The sequence below is a fragment of the Lepus europaeus genome, chromosome 2 (assembly GCF_033115175.1).
Source record: "Lepus europaeus isolate LE1 chromosome 2, mLepTim1.pri, whole genome shotgun sequence".
NCBI classification, from domain to species: domain Eukaryota; kingdom Metazoa; phylum Chordata; class Mammalia; order Lagomorpha; family Leporidae; genus Lepus; species Lepus europaeus.
The window spans coordinates 13,809,509-13,823,311 of record NC_084828.1 but is presented as its reverse complement, the minus strand read 5'-3'; the positions used below and the strand labels follow the sequence as shown (position 1 = coordinate 13,823,311).

At 42.1% G+C, this 13,803-nt stretch overlaps 1 protein-coding gene across 5 annotated transcripts in view; it reads right to left on the bottom strand.

Moving 5' to 3' along the window:
- Positions 1-610: 610 nt before the first annotated feature.
- TIAM1 (TIAM Rac1 associated GEF 1) overlaps positions 611-13,803 on the bottom strand; it is a 454,781-nt gene continuing 441,588 nt past the window's right edge. For all 5 annotated transcript variants that reach the window (XM_062206186.1, XM_062206194.1, XM_062206213.1 and 2 more), the window contains 3 exons: positions 11,660-11,747; positions 6,597-6,769; positions 611-3,095 (listed from right to left, as the gene is read on the bottom strand). In XM_062206186.1, coding sequence (XP_062062170.1) covers positions 2,623-3,095; positions 6,597-6,769; positions 11,660-11,747 — 734 coding nt within the window. In that variant the 3' untranslated portion in view covers positions 611-2,622. The remainder of the gene's footprint in view (positions 3,096-6,596; positions 6,770-11,659; positions 11,748-13,803) is intronic.

Here is a 13,803-nt window from a genome sequence, read left to right as displayed (position 1 = left end):
CACTGTAATTCTTATCTCACACATTTTATATTTTGAAAAATCACATGGAACATGCATATCAGAAAAAAACTGCACAGGTTTCAGAATTTGTGTGTGTGCCAAAGTAAACTTACCTTTTGTTCCATGTATCCATATCAAAGTGTCTGGTTTGAGTCTTAGTTCCTCCACTTCTGATCTAGTTTTCCTACCAACGTGGGAGACGGTGGCTCAAGTACTTAGATCTTTGCCACCAATGTAGAAGACCTGGATTGAGCTCTGGGCTCTCAGCTTTGGCCTGCCCCTAGGCTAGGCTTCTGCAGGCATCTGGAGAGTGAACCAGTGAAGAGAAGATCTCTCTATCTTTCTCTGCCTATCAAATTCAAATAAGTGAAAGCTTTAATATATACTATCCTTAAAAAACAAGAACAAAATGCTGGGAAACTATAATATGCTTTATGTTTTGTTTAACGTGTCAAGGTCTATAACGATAAGTTTCCTTTGATGATCATTATAGTTTTTTTAAAGATATTCCCCAAAATGTTCTCCCATGGGCACTCTGCCACCAACAATTCACATGCATTTTCCCGTCTAAAAACACATGGGACGATCTAGATACTTTTCAATGGTTTTATTGTTTGACAGGCATTTACAACGTTCCATTCATAGACCTAAAAACATAAAAATAGACCTTCTTTCAGCTTATAAAAGAAATATATAAGAACTTTTGACATAGACACGTCATGACCTTATGTACAAGAGACAATGGCACCCTCTTCCGAGCACCAGACTTTCCAGTATTTTCATATGGATGCGTTGCACAGGGACCAGTAAATGCGAGAACTGGAAGCCTCTGCTTCAGTTTTCCATCTGGACACAATCGAGCCGGAGATGAAATATGGAACAATGCAGTGATACAAAGGGTATAGAAACCATTCTAAAGCTCTTTAAGAAAACCAGAAGATATATAGCAAAAATTTAATAGAATAAAACTTTCAAAAGATCAAGCTCAAAGCCCTGGAAACCCAAAAGGGAAGGGATATAGGGAGGGAGAGCGGGAAAAGCAAGCAGGGGCACAAGAGCATGATGTTCTGAACTCTCTATTGTCTGGAAATATAAAGTCATAACTGATTTTTATAAAATATAACTCCTAAAGCTACTATAAAATTCAGGTCTTTAAAGTACCTACTGATGTGTCAAACACCAAATAGATAATTTCCCCAAAAAAGAAAATTTTCATAGTATTTAAACCCTTCTTAGGAAGTGGGCATTGTGAAATGGGTGGGGGAGGAAAGCTATAAACCTTTTAAAAAAAATTTGAAAGTGCTATAACTTGTTTTTGTTCTCCCTATTTGGATATCTGTTTAGAAGGTGATTTTTTCGCATGTTTACCCTGTTTCGTTGGCATGAAGAAAGCGTTAAACACAAGAGATGTTTCTGAGGAGGTTGCTGTGTTAGGAGGTTTGGTGGTGGAGGTCAGGAAAGGAGGAGGTCATCTATGGATGGAGATGCAGGTCTGCTGGGAAAACCAATGGTCACCATGGCAACCCCATGAGAACGAGGCTCCCTCCCGTCATGTGCAACAGGTTCACACGCTGCCCACTCGAGTGTTATGCTCAATCCAACCAAACTCCCATCTCAAATGCAGGTTTAAACATTAAAAAAAAAAAAAAAAAACTGCTTCATAGAAAAGAAGTATATCCTTACCATGAGTTTCTTATTGGCCTTTCATATATAAATATAATATCACCACGCCTCACTCTTTCTGTAAAAGATTATATCCTCATTTTTTTAGACTCAGAATTACACTAACACTGTAAAATTCTCATCTATTTGTGCCCCTGCATCTCAGGTAAAAATACAAAAAAATAGTGTTTCTTTCTCTCTCTCTCTCTTTCTCTCTCTCTCAAATGATAAATTTGGATCTCTTTTCAAAGAGTTTGGCATCTGTATAATTCTATGCAAAATTAGAGCTTCCAAACACTGACATAGATTAAGACCAGCCATAGACCAAAACAGGGAAAAAAAAAAAAAAAACAAAAACACAAAAAACAAAAAAACAAGGCTCATCAAAACAGAAATGGCCACCCTCTCAGCACACATTCTTAAAATACACGGATATTCTCAGACATCGAAGAGGGAAGGGAATCTGAACCCTGCAAGCTGTACAGACGTTCTGTTGTGTTTCATTTTGTGTTTGGAAGTGGCTTCTGGACTAAGAGGCTGATTTCCCATAGGGCGATCATTATCATTATTGTGTGTGTGTGTGTGTGTGTGTGTGAGACTATCCCTTAAAGGACTCCTGTTGTACGTACTTCAACTCCTGGGGGTTAGATGCTTTCTGGTGCTATAGAATCTGGTATTTTTTTTGTTCTTCAGGCCCTGATTCATTGAGAATAAATAAAAGCCCTTAGCGATATACAGAAGGTAGGACTCAAGCTTGTGTGAGATTCTGAACAATTCTTTCTGATGTCGTTTTTTGAAATTACAAAGTTAGGTGGCTACATGGCTTCAGAACCAAGTCAGCTGCCAAAACCGTGTGTGCAAGAGTGTGACCTAAGGGGACATCCTGGCCGACGAACAGGAGGACAGGCAGAGGGCGGGCGGGAGAAGTATCTACACACGTTCTCTAGGGGCAGGCGGCTGTCAGATCTCAGTGTTCAGTTTCCTGGAGGGGGCAAAATCTTCACGCCTAACCCAAATGACCTCGTCGCTGGCGCTCTCCAGCCCGCCACTGCCGCCCGAGAGTGCAGCTTGCTTCTTGAGCTGCGCCATGCGGGACGCGTGGCTGTCCAGTGCTCTCCGGCCTCTCTCCCGCTGACTGATGGAGGCAGCCTGAAGCCGCTCCTGCAGGTCTCCGTCCACTGAGGCGCCCTTCACCGACTCACAGAACTCATCATCGTCACTCAGGATGTCTGTCTCCTTGATGTCGTCCTGCTCCTCATACTGAGCAAGGTCAAACTGCTCCTCTACCCACCGGTCAGTGTCCCCGCTGCCGCCGGGGGGCTGCTGGGACTCTTTCTCCGGGCTGCTTGCCGAGACAGCATCGGAATCAATGGTAAACCTGTTTCGAGCCAGTCGCCGCCGCCTCCTCCCAAGAGACTTGCTTGGGGCAGACACTGCACACACACACAAAAATATAAAAATAAAACCCCCCATGCTTTACCTGACAGCAAACTCCAGAAAGCAAAGACAAGGAAAGTCAAAATGAAGTGCTATGCATTTAGGGCCTCGGTGTCATGTAGGACTTACAGTCGAGATTTCATGCCTGTCTTGGAGTGTTGGCCTTGCCCAGAGGTTTGGACTTAGCAGATGTTATAGCAACTGACTCAAGGGCAGGAGGGAGTGGGGGATATGGAGAGGATGTAGGTTACCAGGTAGAGTTCCCTCTCAAAGAATCTAGGACGCCAACCTGTGCACCTAAGAGACAGGTGACACAGATGTGCTTAGGTACGCTACTCGTCTCAGCATTGGCTGGCGAGCGACTGTCTTCAATCCTGGTCACGACCCACGGCCCAGTGCTATGAAGATTCCCAAGGTCCTTTGGCTAAGATAGGTCTTTAGTAAGGATGGGGGTTGCTTCTAGGGTTTGCTGTCTTTGCAGAATCCACCATGCAGCACTGGTCCAAGGGACATTCCTTTCTAGGAACTTGAATGTCCCTTTTCCTGAGGATCTGCAGTAAGACAATGGGCACCAACCTCATCAATCTTAGCCTGCAGAAGAGACTGGCTCTCAGAGAGGCAGCTGCTGGTTCTTTGTTCTCTGTGGCTAAGTCCCACATGAACCGTGAGGCTCAGCAAACGGGGGCCATGGTCCCTCCTAACTGCATTCTGCATTTCACCCATTCTTCTACAAAGCAATTAAAACATCAGTGCCTGAGTGGAGTGAGAAATAATAGACCATACCCAAGCAGCTGATCAACCAGGCGACTAAAAGTTAAGAAAAACAAATCCTTATATTCAGTCTTCCACCCTACTGCCTTCTAGGAAGCCAGAATTATTAGAAACAAGCAAATAAAGACACCACCCAATCAAACACACACACACACACACACACCGCATACACATACACAAAAGACGGCTTGCTTGGAAATTATTGCTGCCTTGACCTTGATAGTGAAATGACTGTTGCACTGGACATGAAAAGGTGAAACGTAACCTTGGGCTTTCCAAGGCAGAGAAAGAGCCTGAACACCAACTGGGAGCACTGGGCGCTGCCTTCCAGAAACATACGTCCTAAAACCCATTAGAAGACTTCACGGCTGCCACAGGACAAATGCCTGTTTTCAAAGAGTGCCACATGTAGCCTGGTCTTCAAACACAGCAGGCACAGGCCAAAGTGTTCAGTGACATAAAATGGCTCCCATTCCAGTCATGTTCGTTCTCAGACCCCAATGCAGCCTTCACCAGTCCTGAGTGTGCACCATCTCAAAATAGGGAACAAAAAGATACATACCACTCTTGCTCAAAGAGGGAGAGAGAAAACATTTATAAGTAAAATAGGGGAAAAATATATTCCTACTCTTTGGGGAGGATACAACAAAATCCTGTCCAAGTTTATATCAACACCACCGAAGTGGGGCCTGGCTCTCTGCACTCAGCATCAGAACTACCCCACTTCAAAATTGGGCTGGTGGAGATATTTGTGAAGGATCTGCATGCTGGAATATTTAGGGGTAAAGTGTACTAATGTCTGCATCTTGGACTATATCTAAAATAAAATGGATTGGTGGATGTTAGATGGATAGCTATGTGATAATGAAAATAGAGAAAAATACTAATTATAGCACACAGATGGTAGGTATTTCTAGAAGTCTGAAATTCATTTTCATTGGGTTACTACAGAGGTGTAGTACGTTCAGACCAAGCACGGAGGCAGCATATTTGTCTTTATTGTCCTATCCAAGCAAGACAGAGGAAAAAAAAATAAAGTGCCTGGGTATTCATGACAATGCAGAATCAAACCTGAGTATCTACTCTCTATTAAAAGGCTAATTACTGCCTGCTAACCTTTTTGGTTCATCTCTTAGTGGGACAAGTGTAATTTGGGGATTTGAGTCTTCATTGTTAAGCTGGCACTGAGCTAACACAAGCACCATTTTCAAATCATTAAACACAACTGAATATTCTGTCTATAATGGGGTATCTCAAAAGGAAGAGTGACACAGACTTTCTTCAGCCAAAAATGAACCATCAAGGCAGAATAATCTTGTAGTCGGTCAACTCCAACAGGCTATGACATAAAGGCTTTCTCTTGGTATTCATTGGGTGGGTTGTGGGTTGTTGTTGTTGTTGTTTTTTTTTTTTTTTTTCAAAGGATCTCAGCAAGAAAACTCCTGAGTGTCCTAGAGACTAAATGTTTACTTTCAAAGTAAATACAGCCCTGAATTTGGGTTCTTTGATTGACAACTGAAACCTGGCCAACAATAGGAGGGGCAGGTAAGATAATTCCAAGATATAATTCTCTATAATGAGCAACAAAAGATCAAAGAATTGTTCTTCCACGAGAACCCCATAAAAACTGTGGATATAGAGAGACACATGATCAGATACCCTGCAGAACCCAGCACAAAGGGTGAGTATCATTGCACTAGGTTTTTCAGTGAACACATATCAACTGACTGGAGAATAGATATAACCAACCCCCTAACATTAATTAAACTTAAGGTGCTTAAAGAATGTAATATCCCATGTCGGGCTAGAGAGGTTAGGCCTATGAAAACCTTTATCCATTCACAGTTCTACACATGCCTCTTCAACACAGTTGAGGATAGGTGCAAGGGGAATTAGGACAAAGGTAGAAACTTTTTGCCAAATGCAAAGAAAGCCTCATTTATTGGAATTCTCCCTGAAAAATTTTGGGCTTCTATCACTTAAGAACGGAGTGATAAAAATGTCGATATACCGGTGTCTTTAAGTACCTAAGTAGTATGAAAATATCTTCCTTCTTCCATTTATTTTGCTGCAATTTATGGATGGATGTATTGATCTTCCTTCCCCACTGCTCCAAAGTGATGGAATAGGTCCTATAAGAATATCTACTCTGAGGCCATTTTAACTCTGGATTCTTCTTTTCAATAGCAGCTCAAAGCTTCCCCAGATTAACACTGAGACTAAAAATAAAATTGCAAGTACAGGCTAAGGTAACAATTGGGTGTGTCATCTGGTCTACCCAACCTGGACTCCTTCCTGAAAACAGGCATGGCTGTGCTGTCAGCGACCTTGCCGAGACTCGACACACTGCTTTTTGCTAAACAAGCTGGCTGTCATGCAAAGCAGCGACTCTCATTCCGCAAGCAGGCTAAGACAGACCCTCCAGAAAGAGGATGCTTTGGCTTCCTGGCTTGGCAAATGACAGAAGAGCTCACCAGCCAAAAGGAAGAAGGCAGCAAAGGGAAGGCTTAAGGGAGGGCAAGAGAAGTTAACAAAGGATGGGTGCCCAGGGAGCCCCTGGGAAGGGGGCAAGGGCAAGGAGCCTTACACCGGGGAAGAACAGTGCTCCTGTGTTTGCCCCCACAAGGCCACACCTAATTCTTGCTCAACAAGAAGATCAAGCTCACTTGAGTTCTACAGTGGAGTGGGGGTGACAGGGATCTTGAATGTCTTAATCCCCACAGTACCTGCCCTGCTCATGGCTGGCCTGGCCCCCTTCAGCGCACACAATCTTTTTCCTCCAAAAGGGACATATTGCTGGGAGGAGGGGAGGCTTTCGGTTTTGAGGAGCTGTCGTCTGTGCTTATCACGCAGAATCGAATGCACAGCCTTCAGGAAATCCTTCCGGCTCTCTGGGGAGCTGTGAAAAGAAGATGTACACGAATTAGGGAAATGGTGAGCTTCTGGGGTCATCAGGTACAGCCCGGGGCCAGGGGTTAAAGACTACGGCCCTGACTCCAATTCTGAGTCGTGTTTTTGTAGCTCACATCAAGAACTACCACCCCGGAATGCTTTGCAATTCATCCCCTGCAGCTGATCTGGGGCAGAGCAACCCTTTAAAGAATAAGTCAATGGACAGAAGGATTTTGAATCAAGTTGTTGCCAGATCCTGCTCTTGGCACTTAAGGCAGAGGCTTTTGGTCACTAAAATGTTTTGAGGATTCTTGTGGCTCAATAGAGTACCCAAAAACTGTCTTAAAATCTTTACCTTCCTTTAACATTGGCCTCCTTCCAGCTGAAATATCAACTCTTCCCATTGCACATTAATATTAATCTCCTGACATCCTAATTCCCAGGATAAAAAAGTGTTCTCAAATTTGTTTACAGAGCCATCCCAAAGTACTGAATACAATAAAAGTGGCTGGAAAAAGTCCATAGGAACCTATAGGGGGACAGCTAAACACAGAACCAACAACGCTTTAGTTTTATGAGCAGCAGATCATATATAACTGTGGATGACAAAAGACTTTAAGTCGCCATGTTTAAAATTATACACTCATCAACCAACAAGAGGCACTTGCTTACTTCACAGTATTTTTGAAAGCACCTGTAGGATTTTACAAGTATTTAACCCTTTAAGCCTCTGGGGCTTTCTCATTAAGATAAATATCATGTCTAGTAACACAGTACCAACTGAGAGAAAGTATGGTTAACTGAGGTACTAAAAACAAAAAGCAATTCAAATCAATTGGCAATCTACAAAAAGAGTTAAAGATTTTAAAAGCTATTATTAAAATTGCTATATTGGTCTATTATGCTATATTATATGTGTGTACATATTGTATGTCCACATGGGGAAATTTTATTAAGAGTTTTATTTTAAATGGCTTATAGATAAGATTGTCCATAAATTTAAGCTGCTAAAATCAATCAAAGATACATTTTAATTTGTGGGACCTGAATCTGTGTATCATATTTTTTAGACTTGTTGGTAGAAAGAAACTAAAAACATTTTAGATGGTTGTGCTTAAGTTTACTGGCTAAACAAACTACACCATGTTAGATATTTAAGAGGTGTTTTCAAATACATGATTCTTAAAATTTATAGAAGGCATTGGACCTTTTGGTAAATGTTTTCTTAAGTTGTTATCTAATGGTTGAAACGGTTTGCTAAGTATTCATGTGATATTGCTATTGTCAGCAAGCGAACTAGGACTTGCTCCCTCATTTCTCTATTCTAAGCCCAACTTGTTCTTTCATTTCTCTATTCTCTTCAAGGTAGGAAACTAATTCTATTATGAAGGAATCTGTAGGATGCACAATTTAATCTTTAGACCTTATAAAAGAGATGGCTAACATTTTTCTGCAATAGCATAGCCAAAATAAGAACTTAAATAATAATCTCATAGCTAGATTCACTTCGCCATGAGCGAAGTATACAGTAAGTAGAAAAAACCTCCCTTTCAGACCAAAGGGAAAGAAAGTTTTAAAGTGAGAATATAATTTTCCTCATGGGCATTGTCTACCTTAGAAAAACTACTACAGAACATGCCTGTGACTATAGACTTGTAGTTCAGGCCACCGAAGATTAGAGATGGGAAACGGGCACTCCCTTGACTTGCATCCTCTGGTCTGCTTTAACACAAACCAGGAGGAAAAGAAAGCTAGGCATCAGAACCAATGGGTGGCAGGCCTATTAATGGCTGATCTGTACAGTGATCTGCCCTCAAGGAGACCCAACAGGCCAGTCCACTGCAGTGGCTTTCAATGTGGTAAGCCTGGGCTTCAGCAGAAGTCAGCTTGTGAAGAGCCCTGGCAGCTCTACCAAGAGTTGGATCACTGGAAATGGACCTGCCCTGGAGTCGAAGGATGCCCAGGTCAGAGCCACAGATCTTATTGGCTCTAAGCTGAAAAGCCCTTCACTCAGCTCAACTTCCAAAGGGACCACTGCAGCTGAGGGGATGGTCAAGTAGGGTCAGCAACATTGCAGGCAGAACTGTAAATTTCTTGTTAGAGATGCCACCTGCCTTTACCTGGCCAGCTCTCCTCCCAGGCCAGCCAAGTAATGAAAGTCAACAGAGTGCCTTCCCCTAGGAGGTTCACACCTCCCTTAGGATATACCCCATGTGAAGAGATAGATAGGTCTGGGCCTCTGAATTTACAAGGCCTAAAGCCCACCAGATTATTATCAAGCCCCTTCTATCAGGTTCTATTTGCCTCTCAATCAGAAAACTTAATTGTAGCTTAGACAGCACCTTTCTTAGCTCCTCTAATAATGACTCTGTCCTTTGTTCTAGGCCCTGTCTAGTGCACTTGGGCCTCATTCCTTTGTAATCATAACCTCTACTCTACCACCAATGGCTCTACTCCCAACCTGTGTGTACTGATGGTCCTCTTCCCCACTTAATGCGGTATAATTGTTCAAACCTGGTAAATGCCACTCTTAGGATCATTGGTTACTATCCTCACTCTGTCTTTTATGACCTTGTCTAAATATGATCAGAGTCGGCAAACTTGGAAGGCTTCCATAGCCTTGGCAACTCATGATGACAGCCTAGGATGGTTACTGGCGCCATAAACTAGAGTGTCAATTTGTTGGGTCAACAACAGGAGCCACTGTGCACTTGCTCCTCATGTGGGATCTCTGTCCTTAATGTGCTGTACATTGTGATTTAATGCTATAACTAGTACTCAAACAGTATGTTTCACTTTGTGTTTCTATGTGGGTGCAAACTGTTGAAATCTTTATACTAAATTGATCTTCTGTATATTAAGAGAATTGAAAATGAATCTTGATGCAAATGGAAGGGGAGAGGGAGCGGGAGAGGGGAGGGTTGCGGGTGGGAGGGAAGTTATGGGGGGGGGGGAAGCCATTGTAATCCATAAGCTGTACACTGGAAATTTATATTCATTAAATAAAAGTTAAAAAAAAAAGTGTTCTCAAATTTTTTTTTACTCAGGTAACTTCCACCTGATATGTCTTATTAACAGCAAATATGACATCTTTAGGAGTTGCCTACTGAACCCACAAATAAAACACAAAGCGATTGGCCTAATGAGGATGATGATCAAACCACACGTGGAATACTCCAGGAACTTTGCAATTCTGGTCCTGACAGTTTCCTGGGGGAATTCCCTTTGTTGACCCTGTCACCCAACAGAAAGGTGATGTAGCAACACAAAACACAGGTTTTTGAAGCTGAACCCACCTGAGTTTGAATCCAGTGTTCATTTTCTAGAACACTGGGCTCTAGAGGGCAAAGGGCCCTCTATGAACCTTGGTTGTGAAATGGAACAGCAATAGGTCTTTGGTCAGATCAAATGAATGAATAAACATAGGCTTTTTTTTTTTTTTTTTGTGACAGGCAGAGTGGACGGTGAGAGAGAGAGACAGAGAGAAAGGTCTTCCTTTTGCCGTTGGTTCACCCTCCAATGGCCGCCGCGGCTGGCACACCGCGCTGATCCGAAGGAAGGAGCCAGGTGCTTCTCTCCTGGTCTCCCATTGGGTGCAGGGCCCAAGCACTTGGCCATCCTCCACTGCACTCCCGGGCCACAGCAGAGAGCTGGCTTGGAAGAGGGGCAACCAAGACAGAATCCGGCGCCCCGATCAGGACTAATAAATGTAGGCGTCTTAGTACAGTTCTTTCTAGGTAAATGTGCCCTCTAACTATGCTAGCAATAACATTATAAAATATAACTACTTATCATAGTAGATTGATTCTATTATTTTTTGAGGGTGATCCACAGTATACCACCATTCATTCAGTTCATAGAGTACTGCATAATTATTCAATAAATTACTGAGAGCCTATAATTGCAGTATGATTCAATATGAGTCATATTTAAAGCCAGTTCTATCAGAATGCTGTCTGTCAGAACCATCCATCCTGGGCTGCCTAGGGGAGATCATCGCAAATTTGCATGGAAGAGGAGGAGGAGGAGGAGAGGAAGAAAGCAATGGGGAGAGGAAGGGAGAAGAGGAATCCAAAAAGAAAGAAGTAGAAGCCCACATTATAAGTTCAGCTTCCTCTTCAGACCTGTAGGTGATGAATACAAGCCAACCTCTTCGTTTTGAAGTTTCTCAAACTGAAAGGGATCTGGCAAAGCCATCACCCCAGCCATCACCTTCTCCTATTGACCTGCTACACTCTCATAGTGTTATAGAACAAACCATATAATAATACCAAAGCATGGCAGTCTAAGACGACCATGCCCTTTTAATGTACAAAAGGTAACTATGGAAAGAAAGACCTCTTTTAAACATTTAATATTTTTGAAAATTCCTGTTTCCTTTTAGACAGATATTAACCAGGGGTTGGCATTTTGGCTTGGTGGTTAACATATCCATTTGTGATACCAGTGTCCTACACATCTGAGTGCCTGGGTTCGATCCCTGGCTCTGGCTCCTGACCCCAGTTTCCTGCTAATGCAGACCCTGGGAGGTAGCTGGTTTTGGCTCAAGTAATTGGATTCCTACCACCCATGTGGGAGACCTGGACTGAGTTCCTGGTTGCAGATCTTTGGGGAGTAACCAGTGGATGGTGTGTGTATGTACATGTCTGTTGGTCTGTCGCACTCTCTCTCTCTCTCTCAAATAAAAAAAATCAAGGTTATTAACCAGGTTACTGACTATATTTTAATATGACTAGTTTAATTTCTCCCATCTCTGTTATTTAATAAGTGATAATTCCTCAAAAGTACAAGAGCATCACACAGAGACAGGGATTCCCAGGCTGGTGTGCAGAATGCAGAGGACCTGGGGGGGTGGATCCTTGGGCTATGCAGCCCCAACTTCACAGGCCAGGCTCACCTGCAGCACAGGTGGAAGACCCTCTCTGGTCTCCCTTCAGACTCCGATTTCACATGGACAATTTCACACACAGCATTTGCTTCTGCATCTAGATAAATTAAAACAAGGATGAATTAGGTTATGTCTTAAACGGAGTTATTTACATTTTCACAAAAGCATTCTTCATGCTTTGGTTTAAGAATAAATAGGGCAGAGTGGCACAAGGCCAAAGATATTTCATTCCTGTCCATGATCTAAAAAGCTGACATGACTCAAAGATTAGTTGATGCTATGAAAAGAACACTTTGAAAATCTCCTAGATGGTCAGAAAGGCCAATCAGTCAATCATGTTACCTGGGAAACTCACCCTTTCAGCCCTGGCTCAGTTGACTGAGCTATTTCATTAAGCCACGAGTCGTTTTGGCAACATTTGGATTGAACAGAGCTCAAGATTCCAATGCAGATTTCATCAGGCTAGTGACAGAAGCCCTAACAGACCAGGCCTAATACTCTGAATAAGCTGCCCTGGAGACCTAAGGGGGCTCCACTTCCTCCGACTTCCCACAGTGCCCACTGGGAGGGCAAGGGCTGTACTTATACATAGAGTCGGCCCTCAGGATTCAGATGTTCCACATCCACAGGGATTCAGTCCATGGGAAGTCAAAAGCAGACCCAAAAAATTGTATTGATGAAGTACAGGTTTTTTCCTTCTCATTGTTCCCTAAACAATATAACAACTATTTACATAGCACTTACAACATATTTGATATTATAAGTAATCTAAAGATAGTTTAACATATACAGGAAGATGTATGTAGGTTCTATGGACATACTGCCCCATTTTATAAGAGACTTGAATAGCTTTAGATTTTGGTATCCAAGGGGAGTCCTGGAACCAATCCTCCATGGATACCAAGGGACAGCTATAATTTCTAAACTTTGCAATGCCTACAACACTATTATTTTAAGATATGAATGAAGTATTTGTTAAAGGAACAATTCACTGCAGACATTAAAAGTGCATATTCTGAAATGTCATTCAGAACCCTGGTCACAAACAACTCACTGTGGCTACATTATTTAAACCCAACCACAATCATCTGCAGAACATCTTACAAACTTTCCCAAACGGAGATAAAAATCTAGAAATTCCACATTCTGATTCTCAAATCCACTGGAATGTGTTTCGACACAAGGGACATCTTGCCTGGTCTTTAATTGACTAAGTCAATTCTAGCACGCTTTCATCTTGATGGTTTCAAACTGGATTTGAATGAAAAATAGAATGGAATGCCATATCACAAAGATGGCTTTGTTTTCAAAACTTAAAGTCTTCAATGAAGGCAAAATTCCTAGTTAAGAAACCTGTCATTTGTTATAGAAATAAGCTTTTCCATTTATAAATATGGTAAAAGGATTAGATAATCTATGAACTAAGATCTTAAAGGATAACAAAATCAGTATATTAGTGTCCAAACCTTGAAAGCTATTGTATCATTGTAGACCTACAATTTATATGTTTTTATAAATTTACCTATAACTCAACTATGCAAATGAAATCATACATAAAAGGATAAATCACTATGCTGGAATCTTAGAAAGAAGCTTCTTAAGGCAAATAGTCATGCCAAATATATTTGTCCTGCATGGTTTTTGCAATTAAGTTTTCCTAGTGCAAAGCATAGTATCTGTGAAGGAAGACACATCTAGTTGAATTTTGGAGGAATAATTGAAAGTAAACCAAATATTGCAAGAGGTTTCTTCTCATGACATTGGACTAAGGCGGGTTAGTTTCATGAAGGTCAGATCTAGTTTTACTGCTCATGGAGGTGATAGGTGGAAACAAGCACAGGCTAAGCCTCACAAACGGGACAGAAACACCTTAGTGCTCACCTTGGGTGGCAGAAGCATTAGACAGAAATACCCATCCATGATGCACCAGCAGCTATCCACTTCCAGGCCCTCTTTCACTCCTTGAAAGCTATACCTGAGTGGGACAGGGAATAGCTGTGGCCAAAGAATTTCCTCTTGATTCCCAAAGGGTATGGCAAGAGGCATGGTGACTCTTCTCTAGAATTTGGCCTCAAATTAAGCCCCATGATGAGGGCTTAGTTTCTATAGTCACAGGAATACTGCTCTTTGCCCAGTCACTGAGCTGCTGTTGG